The 22,385-nt window shown below is 34.4% G+C and overlaps 1 protein-coding gene across 1 annotated transcript in view; it reads left to right on the plus strand.

The window, feature by feature from the left end:
* The first annotated feature begins 810 nt into the window (after positions 1-810).
* The window catches only part of LOC136037973 (diacylglycerol kinase 1-like), a 229,362-nt gene continuing 207,787 nt past the window's right edge, over positions 811-22,385 (plus strand). Inside the window, exons 1-5 of the mRNA XM_065720864.1 lie at positions 811-1,033; positions 9,782-9,858; positions 15,873-16,176; positions 20,004-20,168; positions 22,142-22,264. Of these exons, the coding sequence (XP_065576936.1) occupies positions 883-1,033; positions 9,782-9,858; positions 15,873-16,176; positions 20,004-20,168; positions 22,142-22,264 (820 nt within the window). The 5' untranslated portion in view covers positions 811-882. The remainder of the gene's footprint in view (positions 1,034-9,781; positions 9,859-15,872; positions 16,177-20,003; positions 20,169-22,141; positions 22,265-22,385) is intronic.

A 22,385-nucleotide genomic window follows, 5' to 3' on the forward strand; every position in this document is an offset into this window, starting at 1 on the left:
GCATTATTTCTGTTATCAGTTTGAAACCTCAGCAATTGAGCCCTCTGATACGCTGAATTTGATGATATACTCTCCATCAAGATCGCTCGCCGTTTGGGGATGTAAGATAAAATTTGACAGTTTTACATTTCTATAATCGCCCTCAAAAGCTGGTGCTTTTGATATATTTATTGTTACCCTGTTTTTTTTTAATGTTTTTTTTAGCGTCTCGGTAACTACTAACACGTGTCACTTCTTGCTTAAATTTTGTTACCACGAACTGTTCGATTGCTAAATTCTCGAATAGAATTTATTTTATCATTTCTGTCCTGACTGGATACTCTCAAAACTTTTAAATAATACCTTCTTTTAATTTGTGAGCCCTTGTCGAGATGTCATATTTCTATGTGTCTATCCTCATTGGGTTTTGAAAATGCTACCACCAAGATTCTTCTTACAGCAGCATTCAAGATATGGTTGCAAACAATACACGAATTTAAATTAATAAGGGGAAAATTTTATGGATAACAAAAAAGGAATTGGGCTTTTAATGAATGCAAGAGAATGGAACTGACTTTGCATTGGATTCCTTTCCCACATGTTGGTTTTTGTAAGATATATCGGCGTTGAGTAATTGAAACCTTGGAAACGAGAAACTATGTTTTTAAGTGTCTTTTTCACTCTATTTCTAAAGATGGAGCAACATTATTTTCATAATTATTCCCTATTTTTTGTTGTTTTTTTACTTCCAATTCTGATACATCCTTCTTCTTTCTACAGACTAACCAGTCAATATTCTCTCATAGTAATGTGTCATGCTCGGAAAAGTTCAGTTTCCCTTAGGCAAGAGAGGAGTGAACATTGTTGTTGGAACCTTCTCTATTCTTGGTCTGGAATGAGTTTATGATGGTGATGCTTAAAGGGAAAAAGAAAGACAGAAGAACGCTTAGCAATAGTGAATCTAGATCCAGTGATATAGAGGAGAAACCTTGTACGAGAAGATGGGAGAAGCTATCACCTGCAGAATTTCAGCAGCTACAGGATCTCGCTTCCTGTAAGTTTTCTGTCTAGTTCATGAAAAACAAAGCAGTTTTTAGCTATTATACGTATATATATATATATATATATATATATATATATATATATATATATATATATATATATATATATATATATATATATATATATATATACATAGGCTATATGTTATATATGTATATATGTTAAAAAAACATTATTTGATATAATATTTTTAATTATATTGAAATATAATAATATTTATATAGTATAATTATATTATATAATATATTTATATAATATAAGTATATACAAATCATATTGAAATGTAATTTGATGCATCATAGGACAAATATTAAAGATTTTTCAACATATACCTTAGATAACACCATTAATAAATACAACTTTTAATTTTTTTGTTTTTGGAAAGAAACTCGAAAAAAAAGTTTGCAAAATTCTCATCAAAATAAATTATCATTCAATGATATATGACTTTCATTCATGATCACTGAAGGCACAAACTGATGTCTAAGCAAAGCGGGGTCAACAGCGAGGACCGAAGCCTCAAGCTGCTTAACATCTTACCTGAGTGGAGCATGGGCCATCAAAAAAACCAACAAGGGGGCTTTTCAATGTTTACGGTTTCAATTGCAATTTTATGATCTTAATATTTAGTTGACTTTTCTCCCCTTATTAAACAGAAGGGGTTGGAGTCTTGACCTCCTTTATAAGCAATATTTCTTTTAAGGGATAAGATGATTCCTTTTTGTCATCAGAAAAGCAAAATCATAGCTTTTTGATGCCCAAAACATGGCTGCTAGATTGAGCCAAAACACTTGGTTCTGTATTTGGTTTTTAGTCACTAAGGCCACATGCACTTGATGAATTTCATTTTCGTTTTTCTTTTTATTTGTAATCCACAACAAAATTACTTTACAAGATCTCTTAAGTATAAAGTTATTGTAAAGCAAGGAAGCCAAAAATCCTTTACCACCTCTTGTTTCAGTGGTTTTCATTTTTTTTTTGCAATACGTGGAAATATGATAGCTGTGGTCTCAAATTTCTTTAACCCGGAACAGCCACATAGTGCGAAGCTAGGTGAAGCCATTTGCACTGCCTTATGGACTATGAATTTGTGGCTTTTCTAAATACATTTTCTGTTATATCGGTTATGATGCTTAATGGCCTCAATTTTCGCTTAACGTAAGGTTGTTTTTTACTTAAGTTAAGAAACCTGGGAAATAGAACCCATAACTATATTAATTTTCCAATGTTTCAAATTTCCCAACGTTCTCTATAAAAAGGAAAAATTGACCTGTTCAGATAAAAAATTGTCTGTTTGATTTCATGAAATCTGTAGGTACTGAATCCTAAAAAATCTAGCAAGATTGTAAAAGCTCTTCTTATGAACGCATCAGGTCTCATTGCAGTTCGTCCTGTTGCGCGCAGCAGCTTGTTCTACTACTACTACTGACAACTCACTGCAGCACCAAGCTGCCTGAGGCCAACGCAGCTGTGCACGCTCCTCCAACACGGCAATATATTAAAAATCTTCACTAATTATCTCCTCCAATGAAGTTCCAAATTTTTATATATCCTTTGTTATTTTTTCTTATGACAATCTGCTTTTTGTTTTGCCCAAGAAGGAGGGTCAGAATGCCCAATCTCTGGTAGTCACCCTTAATCCACAAATCTTGGCTTGGCCATCTTAAGTTTTCTTTTTTATATATCTAGAAATAGAATCGAACCATATTTTTCGCAGAACTTACTTATGTTGGTCAGATGTTGGATTTTACATTTCACATATTTGATATTCAGTTTTTTGTACTAATTTTTGGGTGATATAATGTCAGTCAAATGAGTATCTAAAACTATACTTGGACTATTATTCTATCAACTCCGAAAGCACATTCTGCGTCTTATCTATTCTTCTTTTTACGCATTCTCTACGGCCACCATCTTCACAATGTTCAACATCGCAGTGTTCCATATCGCAATTGTCATTTTATTTAAATTTTAAATCATTGAAAATGTTATGGCCTCAAGAAATGGTATAGGGCCTAACACTGCACCTCAATTAATGTATATATATATATATATATATATATATATATATATATATATATATATATATATATATATATATATATATATATATATATATATATATATATATATATATATGTGTGTGTGTGTGTGTGTGTGTGTGTTTGTGTATCTGTCTCAGCTGTGCTCTGCGCATCAGGTACTAATTGCTTCTTATCATGTCTGCAGAAGGCGCTTAAGCCACCTTAGAACCAGGCAGCAAGAAGCTCCAGGACGGAGCTCCAGTCGAAAGGAGGCTTTGTTCAAACCTTGGCTCATCTTGGCTACTGCACTGTTTTTAGCCCTGGGCAATGCTCCCCTATTAACAAGAGTTGACGTCCTGAAAAAACAATTTCAAGTCAATTACCCCAGCCTCATTATATATTTATGCCTGGAAATATTTTACTACAGTGTAGAGACAGCACATTATAAACAGTATGCGTTGTTTGCAGGGCTATAATTTCCGGGGGATTCCGCTCCTCAAGTCAAACTACAGGGCAGTTTGTAGTCACGGTTATGGTTAGGGAAATTCTTGAGAGATTCATCTCTATGAGGAAATACAAGCAGGGTTTCCTTTATGGGGATGAGGAAGGAGAAATATAATGAAGAGTAGCGACCCTAAATAATTTCAAACGGGAACAGGTCCACCATTTTATACCTAGCCATCCTCATCAGGGCATGTTTCAATATTAATTAAAAAAACTTACCGAAAAGGAAGTTTTTCAAAGAAAAGTAAAGGCTGTATTAAACTTAAGATCAGCAGAAGTAAAACCTATAATAATTTAAACTGAAAACAATTAAAAATTATTATTAATGAATAAATGAAACCCAAAACAAACAGAAATTAAATAATAATTATAGCAATCAAACATACAACAGGTACTAATATTAACGAAAAAATAGGTAATTTTGTCTGTAGTGAACTTATAGCACTTGCCCTGAGGGCAGGAGGGAGTCCATTCCGGAGGCATAGTTATTTTGCCTATGGACCATTTGAACAAAATGGTTATCAAAATGTTGGTCGGATTCACAAAAAGAGGTTGGGAAGGTGACCGGTTTGCCCTCTGATCACTTTTGACTCTTAAAAAAGAAGTATAACTTTCAATTTCCAATCAAATGAGCCTCCTCCAAAATTTATGCGACCACCTCTTCCATAAAAACCATGTTTGTCCCCGAATATAACTTACAACCCTTACCCCTGGGCTCTCGGAGGGGGGAGGCTGTGTCCACATATAACAAAGTTTATGCGACCACCATCCCTTCCATAAGAACGTTGCATGTCCCAGGCACAACTTGCAAGCCTTGCCACTGGGATCTTCGGAGTTCTGTCAAGCCCAGAGGCATTTTTATATAACATTTGGACAATTTTGAACAAAATAGCTATGTCTAACTTTCGATCAGATTTATTTGGGGAAAAAAGGGCGATGGGAATGGCTAGTAGCCCTCCAATCACTTTCGACTCTTTTAGAAAGGGAAGTATAGCTTTCAATTACAAATCAAATGAGCCTCCTTTAAAAGTTTTTACGACCACTCGTTCCATAAAAACTATATATGGCACGGGGTGTAACTTACAACACTTTCCCTGGGGGCTGTGTCAACCCCAGAGTTTTTGTTAATTGGTCTTTTGACTTTGTAGGTCAAAATGGATATATGAAAATTTTGATCATACATATTTGGGAAAAGAAAGCGTGGGAGGCTGCCGTTCGATCACTTTTGACTTTTAAAAGAGCACTAGAACTTCCTATTTACAATCCAAAGAACCCTCTCCAAAGTTTATACGACCACTTTTTCCACCTTGGTGTCACTGTGAGTGCGACTTTGAGTTTGAGTCAATGAGTGAGTGAGAGAGTGTGTGAGTGAGTGAGTTTGTGAGTGAGTCTGAGTGAGTGACAGAGCGAATGAGTGAGTGTGAGTGTGATAAGTGATTGACCGTGAGTGTGTGTGAGTCTCGCCCCTTCCGTAAAAACTTACATGCTCCAAAGGCATAACCGTCTTTGCCTCGGGCTCTGGGGAGAGGGATGTCAACCCTGGGGGTATTCTTATACGATCTTTGGACTATTTTGAAAAATATGGCTATCTGTAAATTTCGATTGGGAGCATTTGAGGAAAAGAAGACGTGAGGAAGGCTAGCTGCTCTGCGATCACTCTTGGCTGTTAAAAGGAGAGTTAAAGCTTTCAATTTCCAATCAGGTGATCCACCTATAAATTTTAAACGACTACCCTTTCATAAAAAGCTTTGATGCCCCAAGGACCTAACTTACAATCCTTCCCCCAGGATCTGGATGGTTGTACCAAACCTAGAGGCATTGTTATATAATCTTTGTACTATTTTGACAAAAAGGCTTTCTCAAAATTTGGATCAGGTTCATTTGGGAAAAAGTGGATGTTTGAGGGAGGGGCTAGTTACTGTACGATTACTTTTGACTCTAAAAAAGGGAACTAGAACTTTCAAATACTAATCACGTAAACCTCCTTTGAAGTTTATACGAGAACCCCTTCCATAAAAACCGTATATGCCCTCGGGTCACAGCTTACAACTCTTCCCTTGGGCTCTGGGGGGGGGTGTCTCGACCCCAGTTTTTCTTATCAGATACTTGGTATATTTATAACCAAATGGCTGCATAAAAAATTAAAACATTAATTGTTTTCATATGTTGAAAAGAAGATGTGGGGGGAGGGGGCTAGTTACCCTCTGATTACTTTTGAATCTTAAAAAGGGCACTAGAACTTTAGTATTTCCTTTTGAATGAGCTCCCTTCAAAGTCTGTGACAAGTTCTTCCCTCTGGATGTGAATTCGAATGAGCCCCCTCCGAAGTTTAAACGACCCCTCCTTCCACATGAAGTGCTTCTGGTAAAAAAAAATATAAATAAAACACAAAACATTGAAGCCCTATGACCTTTGCTCAAATGGAGAGTAAAATTTTAAAAATTAAATTCAAAGTATCAAAATTAAATTTCAAAAACTCAAATAATATCCACGATTTCCAGCAAAAGATTTTAGTTCAAAGTGACGATATTTCATCGTAAACTATGCTAGAATTTCGAATATTCAACATTTTGTAAGTTCCGGAAATGGCCGCTGTAATTATAAAGATGTTTTTTTTTTCTTTAGGTTTGTTAGATATTGATTTATTATGTTTGGCTCATGGGATTGTTGTTGGAACTTAATGTTTTAAAGTTAACCGAACGTAATTTTTGCTTGTGACGATGTGAAAGCTTCTTCTGTCATACCTTAAGGGAACTCCGCTTAATTTGTTTTTGACCACCCCTCTGTAAGTCATTTCATCTGTTATCACAATTTAATTTCATATTTGAACTGTTTCTGTCATTTCTCTCTTACTCTAAAAGTGCGTACACTGAAGGGCCATTTTGTAACTTTACCCATCCAAAAGACCCTCGACCCCAAAAATAAATTCATCTGAAATTCCCTAATATTTGCCCGTAGTATTCTAATATTTTGGGTCTATTTTCACCTTAAAACCAGCAGAAATCAAAACATTTCACGCATAAACTTTCATAGCGTTGAAGACAGACGTCAAGATTTTCCAGATTTAAACGACGACATGATGACTGATTGAAATACAGCATGTGCCATTAGGCAAGCAAGAATTTTAAACTTTGTTTTGAAATTTAGCTTTATGTCAGTTAATTGGTGTCAATACGATATCATATATGACTTTGGTTTTATGAATCTTATTTGTATAGTAAACTGTCTTGGGTTGTTGGTTTTTTTTTTTTTTTTTTTTTTTCTGCTAATCTCTTAGAAGGGGCTGCAGTAACATACGGAAGATTTTCAAGTCATCTGAATGGTGAGAGTTCGCTTCCCAGTTTTGCAAAAAACTGAAGTGACTCTAGAAACAAGAAGACATCATAAGAACGACCAGGCATTGTTCTATAAAGAAGAATGACCTGGCAGGCATTTACCGATTATAGGTATTTCATAAAATGGATGCTAGCTTGGAGGACACAGTAAGGGATGGTAATGTCTAAGAGCTGGCAAAACATATTCTAAGGATGGGAAAATTTAAAATTAGTCGCTCCACTAACAGCTTGTTTTTGTTCTGTTGTTTTGTTTTTTTATGTTTTTGCGCGGAGGAAATGTGTGTTTGTGGCCTGAGGCTCGATTTTGCTTGATGCGTCCAATCATAATAATAATAATGAAAAGGATAATGCAGAACATTAGGACATTGGCCATAATTGGTCATGGAATTGAAGCTACATAACTCAAAGGCAAAGGTGTCGTTGTGGGGTGAGCAAGGGGGGTAGTTGCCCCCCAATAATGTGAGAGAAAAATTATATATGTATATATATATATATATATATATATATATATATATATATATATATATATATATATATATATATATATATATATATATACCCCATACCCCTTGACTATTCCGGATATGAACACCTCTTGCCCCTTCCCAATAAAAACGCTGGAGGTTTGCCCTGCTCAAAGATTTATTAATTCTTTATTTTGAGGTTTATGTTTCCTGTGCAGTTTTTGGTTTCTCATTTTTCAGCTCTTCCACAGTTTTCACATATCAACGGAAAACGACAATTTTTCTATCATTCTAAAATTAGTTGTTCGTAATTTTGCACATGGAAAATACGTTGAATGTTCGTTGATCACTTGTTTCAGAGTGAACATAAACCTTAAGATATATTTTTTCAAAATGTTTCGACAGGCATTAGAGTTCTGAGTGTAAAATTCTAATTCGCAAAAGTTAGCTTATTAGCTACGTTGCACTTGTTAACCATCGATAGCCACTTTTCAAATATCTGTATTCTCAATATTTTCGACACGGTCTCCAGGGAATAGGAACGCAAACAAAGTCCCTTTTATGAGGGTGAAAGTCCAGTCTGATGAGACTGCCTGCTATTGGGGGTGATGACCTGAGCTGCTATCCCGGCAAAGTTTAATTGACTCAGTAAAATCATATTGAATTGAGTTTCGGAAGCCTAGATAAACCTCATGCCGGATACAATCTAGAGTCCAACTTCAATGCTGTCACACCGAAATACGAAAACCTTCGAAGCCTCATAATCTAAGAACTAGTGAGACTAAAATGGAAATATATTCTCCTGGGGACACGGAAAAAGTGAAAATCATGCACAGTTTTAATATTTCACCTTTTTAATGCATAGCCAGTGGTGGTTTGAGTTTTAGCCCTTTTGGGGATCGAAATTCCGAGGAGAAGTCTGTAAATTAAATTAACATAAAGCATGTGAGGGGGACTGCAAGCCCCCTAGAAAAAACATATAAAACAGATCATTATAGTGTTGCTTCTGCATTAAATTTAAATTAAAAAATGGGCGAAGATTAATTCAAAAACAAAGTTTTTGTGAGGGACGTAAAGAGGTAAGTTGAAACTTAAGAACGACAGAAATTTTTGCTTCACAGTCAATCAAACAAAAAACGATAAAAATAGTGTAAATAAATTGAAGGGTGTCATTTGATGTGTTTGTATGCTTATAGAAAATTAGCACTTTACTGAAAACACAAAAGCCAAATATAAATAAACAAGAATATTGATTTTGGAGTCAAAAGTGAGTACGTAGCCTGAAACAACAAACTAATTTATAACGATTTTCATAGTCTTACACCAGCTGTAATATCAGTAACTTTCAATATACAATTAAAATTGTTTTAAAAGTTAAGCATAAAAATAAATAGTATTTTAATAACTGTAAAGTCATTGAACAGAATACAAAACTAATGCATTGATTTGTCAGGTAACATCTTGATCTCATCAGCAAGAGGCTCAATTACTGTTTTAGTGTATTTAAACTGATCAAAGAGACTGGACATTGTTTAATTTTTTTCCCCTCTTTTCTATTTAGTAGATTCTATTTTGTAGCAGTATTTGTGAAATACTCTATATGCTGTATTTTGTACATTAGATAGTGGGATATTCTGTATGGGTCTAGTCCCTGAATAAAATCCTTCATTCAAATCAAGAACAAATTAACCTGTATTTACAAATAAAACACAAATAAACCTATATTTCCAAATCAAGAACAAATAAAACTGTATTTTGTAGATTGGATTATGAGATACTCCGTATGGTTTAGTCCCTGAATAAAATCATTCATTCAAATCAAGAACAAATAAACCATAATCTGAACTACGAACATTCGGCAACTTTCCTCTATATAATAGAAAGTTATGATACAAATTCTAAAACTAGTTTTAACTCGGGTTTTTACTTCCCTCAGAGAAACTTTGTGTTTTTTTAAAATTGATTTGCATCATGAATAGAAAATTTTGTCTGTTCTCACTAATTGAAATTAAAAAAAAAAATGATAATGATTTTCTAATGAAAATTTATAATTCGAATGTTGTACAAATCAACATGTCTACCAAACTCAGATACTTCGAATTTCGTTTTCTTCTATCTATTTGTTTTTATTTTTATTATTCATATGCTCTCAACTTTCATAAATATATGAAAAATCCGTAATAATGAAGGCTTGTGTCTATTTTCTACTTCTACAAATCACCAACAGGTTGAATTTGGTTGAAAATACTAGATTTGGAAAAACTCCTTGATATTCTTATTCTTTCTGAAATAAACTTTTGAATACAATCTTGAAATTTGATTTTATTATGAGGTATTTGTTCCCTCTTCATCAACTCTCTGCACTAGCTGCATTTACTTACCACACATCATTCTTTTTCTGTCTTTTTTTCAGACTCGACCAAAAAAATTAGTGACGTTCTTTTGGAATTTTCTGGGGATGGAGTCCTCTCAAAATGTAATCCAGACGGAGTAAGTCCACTTTATATTGAGCTTTTCTAATTGGTCTGATACGACTGTTCTTTCAATAGCAGTTCAGCAAAGCCTTTCTAGCTATTGTTTTCCTTTTTAAACACGACAAACCACCCAAAAAATTTTTATTCTGTGATGCTGAATTATTTTAAAGAAAGAGTAAGACAAAATTCCATAACGTGAAGATGCAGCCAGATGGAGTAGCCGAAGTAGCCGATTTGGACTTGGCCTAGTTAAAGACAGGAAAGGGGCCACAATAAGTGACAAGGGAAGAGACAAAATGAGATGGGTAGATTATTTGAGTATATCTAAACAGGGATAGTTACGGGTAAAGATATAGAAAAAATTAAAATGTTTGTTACACTTTAGATGTGAAGGCAGGTTTATTTGTGAGAAAGAATTAGCAACAGTTCTAAAATGATTGAACAATAATAAAGTCCCAAGTGCTGATGGTGTGGTAAATGAGTTTTTTATATGTGGTGGATTTGAAGCTAAAGATAAACTACTGATAATTTTTGGAAAAGGGGAAATACCTAGCAATTTGAGTAAAACTTTAACAAAGTTCCTTAGAAAGGTGATAAGAATGAGTGCCGTAATTTTAGAGGCATTAGCTTGGCTTCTGATTACTACGAATGGCTTTTTATGCAGTGCTTTTTAGTGGTATATAAGAAAATAACATTGCTGCGGTTAGGGTAGGAAATGAGGATAGTACCTGGTTTTGTGCTAAATCAGGAGTTACGGGGGGACTGCGTTCCATCCCCACTTGTATGGGTCATTTTGACGGACTTTGTCTCAGGAGCACAGCAAAGAAAATTGGAGAGCACGGAGTTTTTCTGGGAGGTAGAAATCTCCTAGACTTAGATTATGCTGATGATTTAAGCATCCTAGAAGAAAATTTTAGCAAAATGAGTGAAGTTTTGCAGGTTTTGCATTTTCAGGGTTCAAAAATAGGTTAAAAATTAATGTTTAAGAAGATTGGGTCGCTAAGACTAGGAATAAGTGAAGCTGACGAGGTGATGAGAGGAACAAGAAGATCGATCAAGTGGACAGCTTGGGGTGGCGTCTGGGGGTTCGATGTTGTAGTGAGTTGTTAGCAATAGTAGTAGCATAAAATCTTTGAATTAGTTATAGGTTTAAGGTAATCAAGACCCTTTTATGAAAAAGATAGACGGGTATCGTCCCTACGCTTCTGAAAGTAAATTCCCTTGCGTTATGATTCACCGTTTGAAAGAGTCCTCTGCCTATATTCTAGGACTATGGTTTGGTGCAGTCAATCCTGGGAAAAATAAACAGTAGAAAACCCAAATAAACACGCATTCATGATCTTTCTTCTGTCAACAAAATATAAATCTACATTTCGCAGATGAGAGCTTGAAACTTCTACAAAATGGTTCTGTGATACGCTGAATCAGATGGTTTCATTTCCATCAAGATTACTTGACTTTAAGGGGGCTGTTTCTCTCCCTTTCTGGAGACATGACAAATTTTCTCCGGTTTGTAGTTTTTGATGAGTAACACTAAACGTAATGCTTCTTATATATTTGGGATCAGCATTATAAGTCAATTCTTTCGGTGTATCTATTGATATTGAAATTCTGTTTTTAGAATTCCGTTTACTATTGAGCTGCGTAGCTCCTTACTTGTAGTTCTCTACCACTAACTGTTTGACATTCATTTTGTTAATACTGTGACGGGTATCTATGATGTTTTTAGCCACCACCGTAAACAGTGGGAATTTTGGTGGGCAATAGCCTGTCTCATAAATGACACAATTACTGTTCTTATTATTTTAATTTCCGTCGTAGCTTTTATTAAAATAAGAAAAAAAAATCCATGAAAAGAAATAAGAAAAAGAAAAACGAATAACGAACAATTTGGCCTCATGTCTATCAGCGGCTCATTGTCACATAAAACTCTACTAACATTCCCAACCTGCGTCATTGCGTCGAGCTTTTATTTATAATTGTGGCAAACTCTTTGTATTAAGGAAAGGTTTTCTACTATAAAGTGTGTCGAAAACGAATCAAAAAGAATAGCAATTTGCAAAAATACGTATTCCCTTGTCCCAAAAGAGAACGGAAAAAGCTTAAATTCAAAGCAGATACCTTACTTTGGAAGTAAGTGAGGCTCAAAAGTGGTTCACAACTCTGGAAATCTGCTGCGTCCTCTCCGACAAAATTACTTGCCCAATAAGTTTCAAGCAGATTGAAGGGGTATGAACTGAAATACATCTAATGGTCCTGCGTATGTCTCATCGGCTCTGGATAGATGCCCCATTAATTTCAAGCTGCTCCTTTCCTAAGAACCAAATGATTGAAGATAGTTTTGAGGTTCTAGGTAAAAATATTACAGTGAAGGAGGAAGTGTCTTCAAGAGCTTGAAAGCCCATTTAGTGCCTGAGATGATGCCGATTGAATATCATCCAGTGTTTTCGCTTTTGCCTAACTTTCTGCTTCGAAGTTGGAAGTCGAAGGGGTGGGTGAAGAAGTGAAATTGCCCCACTATTGTTCTCTGATAAAATAGATTGAAAACCCTTGCCTGATTCCCTAGAAAGAAACGAAACGTGTCTAGTATTCTGCTTAAAAGTTTGTGTTGTGAGGGGTTAGAAAGTAGAAAGATCTAAGTGCCCAGCTTGTGCCTCTCTCAATACGGATTAAAATTTCTTGCATGAATTAGATATAAATGAGTAGCACGATGTCTGTTTTCGATTAAAGCTAGGTGAAATACTCCTACTTTTCGGCTAGAAAGGCGAAAAAGGAAGGCCGGTGGGTATTAGACTGCCCCAGAGGAGACTTTGATATCTAGAGCTGCAAATTAAAGTTCTTGTATTATTATGGTTAAAAAATATGTAATATACCCTCTCTTATACTAAAAACCTAGCTGAGGGATTAGCAGGGTGACATTGGAGGGGGACCCACTTTGATTCAAACAGGTTGAAACAAGGTGCAATATATCAGTATTTCTGCTAAGAATTGTGGGATGAGAAGAGTGAAGGGCTAAGGGGGGACAAAAAGCTAAGGGCATACTTGAAGCTCCCAATAACATAGAATGAGAATCGTCGTATTATTCCGCATTAAGCAAGGGGCAACTAACCCATCATTCTGCTAAAAAAAAATAAATCAGTAGCTAGATGGGCGGCGGGCCAATTTATGCTTCCACTAATATGAACCAGGAATCCATGCATGATTCCGCTCCAAAAAGGGCAAAAGGGCAACATGGCTGCCTTCCTGTTAGAAAAAGGAAGTGAAAAGTGTTGGAGTGTCGTTGGCCTCACGTTTTGTCTCCAGTCACACTAATATAAAAACATCTGTCCGATTTTTCTTCAAAAATGACGCAATATGCTTATCTTCGCGCTAAAAGTTAGTGGTGGGAGGGAGAAGACGGATTTAAAATGCCTCTCACTTGCTTTGGTTCTCCAAAGACTACTCAAAGACGACAACAAGGCTATTTACGTTGAGGTGCCAAAAATCCAAAGCAAATACTAACATTTCCCGCAGGTTGACCCGAATGGGAACATAATCGTGTTTTTTTGTCACCACGAACACAACGTTTGACATAAACAAAGTATCTTTTCTTACTTCTTTTACCTGAGAAAACAAAATTCAAATGTTAGCTCTCATTTGAGACCGTTCACGCCTAATGGGCCTATGCTAAAGTCGAATTATAACAGGAAACATTACCCATAAGAATTTATTTTAACTTCAATTCTGAGAACGGTTTAGTCAAGGCCTAAAAAATAAACAGGATCTGACAAGACTTTTTTTTTTACTTAGAACTTGCCAGCATAGATATTAATAAAATGATGCCAACTCTTACTCTAATGACGCAAGTAAAGAACCATTTTTTTCTTTACAGGATGTGGTTTGCAATACTTTAAACCTGTTTTCCACAAGTTATCCTACTCTTTATACTAGCGAATAGAGTCATTAGCAAGGGAACTCTTTGGTAGCAGGCAAATACCAGAGTTGAAAATAGTTATCGATAAATTTCACCGAAGAAAGATTGTACCTAGAAAATTGCACCCAAAAAAATTGCAATCAGTAGTGCCCACGAAAGTTTAAAGCCGCAAAATATTTACAAGAGCTTTTAAAAACCATGTACGAGTTGTTTTCGAGTCCAAATTGATAAAGTCCGCTGAAATTTGGCCACATTTTTAAGACGTTAGCGCGTAAAAACTTGATTGCCTCTACTTTTTTTTGTGTGTGTTCATGAGGAACCCCCAAATAAGAAAAGCTAAGATAAAGATACGAGAAAATTATTTTAGCCATAAAATATTAAAAAAACTTGTCTAAACCAATGCTTACCATATTTTTTTTTTTAATTTGAAACGAAATACATTTTCTTATGTTTGGAAAAATAAGCAAGAAAATAAATTACTGTAGCTTTTCCCATTGGCACAATCTCGTACATTTTTTTTATAATTACTGAACCGATCGATTCGATTTCTGAACGCATCATAAGCTAGGTATATCAAAAGTAAGGATACCCGGGTGACAAAGAGTGAAGTAGTTGCGTATTGCACTAGGCATATGATAGAAAGGCTTTAGACGTGGCCTCCCGAAACTTCCAAATTTAATGATTGTTTCCATAATTGTATTATATTTTTCTTACAATATACCTCTTTTTAGGCTTTCAATGACCCATTCCCCAAAAAGTCCTGCTTAAACACCTGACATAGAGCCAATCCCAAGAAAACGGTGAAGTGCCTCCATGTATTATTGTTGTTTTTCCCCAATCATTTCGCATGGAAGGGATATTCGCAGAAATTTGAGGGTGGGGGGCTCATCAGATAGAAAATCGAAGTTCTACTACCCTTTTTGAGGTTCAAACGTGGTCTTATGGCAATTAGCCTCCTTCAATGCCATTTTTTGATACCGCTACATTCCTTAGCCCTCCATGGTATTCGGTCAAAATTTTTAGATATGCAATTGCCTCAAAATAGTCAAAAGGTCTTATACGTATGCCCCCAGCATCGACATGACCCCTAGAGCCCATCTACGGACATTATACGTTATTCAGATATGGGTCTCTCTTTGATAGAAACTCATAGAGATTGCTCCCAAGGCGAAGACTTCCGAGAATTTCCTAATGGTAATCTCCTGAAACGACCCGCGTACCTGAGCTCATAAAGAACCTAGTAATTCCACGAGTTTTTAAAATGTGTTGTCTTTTATATATTGGAATTGACTTGTAAGATTGATCAGACACTTTCAGAGAGAATTTGGGGAAAAGGGAGCAAACTTAAAATATTATTTTGAAAAAAAACTTTTATAATGAGGCATTTACCCCATGTTTTATTCTACATTTTTCTAAATGTGATTCTGTTTCTTTAAATTCTTATTTCGAAAAAATAGAGAAAAATCCTTGCCCCTCATCCCTAATTTGTTTTTGCAAATTTACGCCATTGATTGTGAGCTGATGGTTTTCACTTGTATTTTCTTCTATTTCATTACACAGCGTTTCGCTATGCAGTCATGCTTTTAGCTTGGAATAAATTTAATAAACTTTATCCCCGAGCGATAATTTGAACTTTTCTTTTGTTAAAAATCAACAGGCTTGTTTGAATTTCAATATATTGCCAGGGAGATCCAAATGAAAATAACAGTAAAACTGAAATTACCAATAGTAAAAACAAACAACTCCATATTGCATCAGCATGGTTTTGATTTGGAAAATGTCTGGATAGCTAGCCCGCGTCGAGATGTTAATGGATAGTTGGAATATGGGGAGAAACGAAGGTATACACTCAGTTGGATACTTTCATTTGTGTAATACAGGTTCCCAGATGTTGCTAACTTTACTGAGGCAAAGCAGCTCTCTTAAATTTTTATCATCTCACTCAATTTTTGTTTTCTATACTTTGGAATGGTCACTAACTTAAACATCATGATTGATCGACGTGTTATAACAGATATTTAAACACACCTAATAAATTAAATAAAGTATTTATAAATATTAACGTTCTTCGCTGTCAAGGATTTAAAAACAAGTTGTCTCTTTGTTCTTTCTTTCAGGATGTAGATTACACCACCTTCAAGCTAGTTCTTGACACATACCTAGATATAGAAACGCCGGAAGAACTTTGTCAGCATGTTTTTTTATCTTTTGTTAAAAAGCCGTCCATAGTGCAGCCTGTGCTGAAGGAAATGGCTGCACTGAGTTCGACCACTATTTGTGCTCCAATTTTAAGCGAAGCCAACGCCGAAGGGTCACTTAAGTTTCCTGGCTTATCAGAGAGACTTCATGGTATTACAGAAAAACTTGGTAGCCTTGGGCACATTAGATCAGATTCGGAAGTTGCCATTCGTACACGAACTGGTAGATATATATATTTTTTTTAATAGCTTCTCTAATTTTTGTTTTATTATTATGTTACGAAGGCTTGCATTTGAACAAATTCATTAAGTTCAGCTTCTTTCGGTAATATTTTATGAGCATAGTAGCACAAATGGATCGTTCAAAATTGTATTAATATTTAACAACTTTGTAAGAATCCGCAAAGCTCAGTTTCACTACTATATAGTTATTCATAGTTATTATATAGTTATTCACTACTATAAAACTATACTAAATATATATAGTTATTAACTATATATGCACTACTATATAGTATATACTACTATATATATATATAGTTATTCACTACTATAATAAACTTCAACTTACTAGTATTTTTCCTTTCATATAAGTCAAGTTGTATCCTTGCTTTTTTTCTTTTTTGTTTCCTTTTTTCGGTAGCTACTGCCCAATAAAAACGAATCGGTATTGGTAATTCAAAATCGCTTTAAACTGTTTTTCAACAAGCAATGGTTGATTGCTGGCCCAACTCAGCAATCACTTTTCTAGTATATCATTAAAGGCAACAATTAGGAAAGGAGGGATTATATTCCTATATTTTCCCTCCCCCTATGTTCTGAAAATAGCTTTCTGGAATTTTAACCCCCCCCCCTAGATTGTGAAAATGCGCCCTTAATATTGATTGGTTCTCAAGTGGCGCGAAGGATGTTTTTTTTCGGGATTATTTGTCTGGTTATAATTTGTCGGGGTTATAATAATTATTATATTTGTACTTGCAGAACAAGCTGGAAACTCAAGGTTTTAGCTCCAACTTCCTTTATTCTTGAAGGTTTTAAAAACTAATCCCTACGACCCGCACCGTAAAAATAATCCACTATTTTTGTCATGAGTTAGCAAATGTGCAATCATTAATTGCTCTAAATATCATAAAAAATAACTTATTTTTAGTGTGTTTACTAGCTTTTTCGTAATAACTTAAAACAATTAAAAAAAAAGCTTTTTATAAAGTGGAAAGAGTCATGTTAAACTCAAGACGAGCAGAAATAGAGTCATATAATAACTGAAACTTAAAAAGACCAGAAATTACAATCAAATGATAAATGAAATCCAAGACTAAAATAAAAAAAACATAACCGTATCAAACAAAAAGATAACAAATACTGATATAGATGAAAACATAACATCTAAACAAGTTAAAATTAAATTGAATGCTTAAGTCAAACTTAAAACGAACAAAAATTATTACAAAGACGATTTTGGCTACAGATCTAGCCCCAAAAGTTCTAAAGCCTATTGTAGCATTTGTGTTTTATTGAAGACTTGTGTTTTATTGTGTTTTATTGTGCATTTTGAAGAGTGCTCATTTAATTTTTCAAAACGTCAACAAAGCTCCAAAAAATCACTATGATAATCAAGATGACTGGAAAGAATTAATAAAAATAAATTGACTTTTAATATTTAATGCTATTAATTCAGGAAAGTCTCAGCAATCCAAGCTTTAATTTAAATGTATTTTTTGTGTCAATATTATAAATATAGAAAAAGGTTTACAACATATTATGTTTTCAGTAAAGCGCAAAAAATTGAATAAGATTCAACACTTTTACGGCTTTAGAAGCAGTACCCAAAATCATATTGTAGAAATTTTTCTTCGTTTAAGTTTGACTAGAATATAGCATTCAATTGTTATTCGTTTTAGGACTTATTTATTTATCCATACAGAAAATCTAAAGTCGCTGGTATGGGACCGGAGTCAGGCATCTAAAGAGCTGAAGTTGGGATACTAGCTTGTTAATTTGAGTAACCAAGAAAATTAAAGGTATCTAGAATAAGGGGTCCTTATTGCTAATTTCGGTGCTCAGGAGAATAGATAAAATAATATAGATGACATGATAGTACATTTGATGGCTGTCGTTGGGGTTAGTGCTTATAGAGATCGATTTGCTGGGTAAACATTAGTCAATAATGTAAATGAAAGAAAATAGGGATAAATCTTTGTTGATGTACTACCTCACCCCTCCCCTAAGAGACAAAATGTAAGGTTATAAAATGAAACGTTTATGTTTCAGGTTATAAATATTTATCAAATATCCTTGGTTGCTCTAACTAAGAAAAATTACAGAAAGAAACTTCAGGGGGCACAATCCCTCGGAATCGTCGCACTAATTAGGAGAAGAGTGGCTTGCAACTGCTCTTTATATTTGAAAATTTATTTTTTCTTTAGGTTTACTCAGCGGAAAAAAAAATAAAAAGACTCTTTTTAACCTTTCATAAGTAGCGCAATAGTGCTGCCTAAGTTTAGAGCGATGTGGGCACAATTTATTATTTATTTATTTTTGTTTTTTGGTTTGTTTTAGACCAGGGTACTTCGTGTCGAAGGAATTGTCGTAAAAACTTTGAATAAGGCCTATTCAATTGAAAATTAAAACGGCTAGTCCTATTTTAATAGTCAAAAGTGATTAGAGAGCAACTAACCCCCCTCCCAAGCCCGCTATTTCTCCGAATAATAATTTTGAGATAACCATTTTGTTCAACATAGTTGAACGGTCAGGAAAGTATCTTTTTGAGGACAACACCCCCCCTCCCCTCAAAGACCTTAGAGTAAGGGCTGTTAGTTATGTCCTGGGGGCATACAAGATTTATGTAGGAACAGTGGTCGTATAAACTTCGGAGTGGGCTTATTGGATTGGCAATCAGAAGTTCTTGTACCATTTTTAAGATTCGAAGTGATCGGGGGGTGGATATCCCCCAAACACTTTTTTTCAGAAATGCATCTGACAGAAATTTTGAGATCGCCATTTGTTGTCGTAGAAACTTTGAAAAGATTCATTCGATTGAAAATTGAAAGGGCTAGTGCCTTTTTTAATGGTCAAAAGTAATTGTTGGGCATCAAGCCCCCCCTGGTCCATCAGTTCCCTAAACACGTCTAATCCAAATTTTGAAATAGCCATTTTTCAGCGTAATTGAAAGGTCTGCAAATTATGAATTTGAGGGTGAAAACCCTCCATAGCCCTCAGCGCAAGGGTTTTAATTTATGGCCCGAGGGTATAAAAGGTTTACATGGAAAGTGTGGCCATAAAAACTCCAGAGGGAGCTCATTTGATCGGAAATTAAATGTTCTAGTTTCCTTTTTCTGAGTCAAAGTGATCGGAGGGCAGCCACCACCACCTCTCCCCACCGTCGTATTATCCACAAATCATGCGATAGATATTTTGAGATAGGCCTTTGTCCAAAAATAGTTCAAAGATAATATAATAAGGTCTTTGGGGTTGACAGAATCCCCTCCCCCTCCCGAAAAAATATAAATATGCAAGACTCTGCCCAAGGCAAAGTTAGGTATGTTAGGCCACATAAACTCAGAGAAAGTAGGGTAAAAATTAAAAAGCTAAAGACAGACAGGCTAATATAGTCATTCAAAGACAAACTTCAGTTCAAAAACAGTATACGGACATTGCACGTGTATAGTCTTGATAAACGTTTAGGGGTAATTGGAATCCTTTTTTTCGTGAATATAAAAAAACTCATTTCATGATGTAGAGCCTACACATGAAACGATTCCATTTCACCCCACCCCCCAAAAAAATGGCTCTACCGAAAGCAAAAATAAATGCATGAGGGAAACCAGGTATGCGTAATGAAAAATATGTTTTTTTTTTCCATTTTCTCTTTATTTCCGCTTGTAAAAAAAAAAAAAAAATCCCAGACAATTTTTGCGTTTATTTCCTTTGTAAACTACGTCAAAGCCATCAACTGCTGTGATTTCTCAATAAGATTTCTAAGAGAAATGAAGAGCACAAACATATACTATTATTATTCTTCTTTCATGACTGCTCCCTTTTCAAATTTAGGTAGTGCAGGTGCCTCAGTACATCCTCTTGTTTGTGTCACTGGTACAACACCACTAGATAGATGTTCAACAACTTCATCATCCTCTCCAAGCCATAGTGCAATGTCTAGGAACTCTTCTAGGAAGTCAAATATTTCAAACAGGATAATCAATGGGAAAAGTGAAGGTACTAATAATTTGCCCTCTTTGTGGTGCATGTTGCACATTTCAAATTTTAGTATTTGATGTCAAATGTTGTAAGTTCATCATTCTGTGCATAATGGTTTACTTGTCTCATTTGTTGTTTTTGTCAACTTCTGATAAATTAATTTTGTTTTTGATGTCTATTATTGATAGTAATAATTTTTTTTATGATCTAATATTTAAAAAATATTAAGTGTTATCAATGTTAATATTTTATCCTAATATTTGAATTAATATTTAATCTTCGGTCTTCTATTAATGGCTATGATTATTTTAGATAACTTCGAAGACCACACTGCCTTTCCATGACAAAAGTAAAACAGTTAAAAATAGGGATGAAACCTTTTTATTGAAGAGAATAGATATAAAATTATTTAACTGGATATTTCGAACACATATACAGTGTTCATCATCAGCAGTAAAACTGTTTTACTGCTGATGATGAACACTGTATATGTGTTCGAAATATCCAGTTAAATAATTTTATATCTATTCACTGTCAATAAAAAGGTTTCATCCCTATTTTTAACTGTTTTACTTTCGTTATGTTTATTTTGTTTTTATATTTTTTTTGTGAATTGTTGAAAACACAAGATATCAATCCACCACAACAATCATTTAAAGTTAATTTCTTATATTTTGTCATATCACCAAAAAATAAGGATAAAAAAATGTTTAAAAACGTCTTTATACCCTTTTTTATGTCACTCTGACACTAAAAATCTTTTATATAGCTTAATCATCCGTGCCCTCGCATTTTGCTGCTAACTTTACTAGGTCTTGATATTAAACTTTTAAAGCTTTTTTTCAGCTTACCAATGATTTTGTCGCTGGTTCCAGTATTGGTTTGATGAATTACATTGGCCTAAGTAGTGACAAAGTTCGTTAAGTTACAAACCCTAGTAAATACTGATTTAAACAAACTCAAGAATTAGTTATTAATTATTATTTACGCATTGTAATATTATTAGACAAGCACTGGCAATAAACTGCCTCCCTTAAAATATAAGCTTCAAATATATAAGAAGAATGTTTCTAGTTTGCATACTAAATAAAATTTCATCAATCAAGTAGCGGATTTTTTGCCAAATTATGTAAGCAAATTGGGATGGATCATAAACACATTTTTGTGTATTGTAATCCAAAACGGTTATAAAAATGAAACAGTTTGAAACATATGTTTGAAATAAAGTACAAAGGTGCTATTTACCACTTAAGGATAGATTCTTCGATTTCATGTGGACAATAAAAGTGGTTTTTTTTTCTGACCTATTTGATATATTCAATCAATTGAATTTAACTTTGCAAAGCCCCTGGTTCAAATATATTCAAAGTTTTGGAAAAAGTTGCCGCAGTAACTATAAAATTACCTCCTTAGAACCATCAAATTTAAAAGGAAGCTGTAAATTTTAAAGCATCAAATTTGTTAAAATCTATGCTAACTATCATAGAGGTGATTTACATCATGATACACTATCAGTTTCTATTCAAGAACAGCATCCCGAGCTAACAAGTAGTTTTGATTGTACCCTAAATTTTCTCTTACACGTTTAGAGGAATTGTATATCTTTTACAATTTTGAGCAGCAATCCTGGTAAAGTGTCATGACCTACCAGGTTATTTTTATATGGATGAATGGATCTGTGTTTAAAGCGCCACGGTGGAGAGTTTAAATACTCTTACAACCACCACCCAGTGAGCTAAAACGGACAAAGTTTGAAAAGATGACATATTTCTGGTTGATTTCTAATTTATAAATTCTTGTTTAAACTCTTATGGACGCAGTAAGTTGGAATTCAATCAAGTTAACACGAAACCGGAGTTACTACCCGACAGGCTCACACATAAACATAGACCTACCGAGTGTTTTATCTTTTATGAATCGAATTTCTGTTCAAATGCCTAAAATATATGTTGAATTTTTTTACTTTATTTTAATAAAACAAAAATTTTTAGACATTCGTCACCTCGTTCGCAAGCAAAGTTTGGTAGATATAAACTCTTTACGAGTGTTATTGAAGAATGTTTTCTGCTATTTTTCACTCCTTGAAGCTGGAAGACCAGAGGACAAACTCGAATGTAAGTAGACTTCTAGAAATATTACTTGACCTTGTCCATCTTTACGTGAGAAGTGAGGTTTTAATTTTCTCATTCCATAGTGAAACTTCTTCAAAATCCTGCTGTCGTTTTTTGATAAACT

This window comes from Artemia franciscana, chromosome 17 (assembly GCF_032884065.1).
Source record: "Artemia franciscana chromosome 17, ASM3288406v1, whole genome shotgun sequence".
In the NCBI taxonomy this organism is placed as follows: domain Eukaryota; kingdom Metazoa; phylum Arthropoda; class Branchiopoda; order Anostraca; family Artemiidae; genus Artemia; species Artemia franciscana.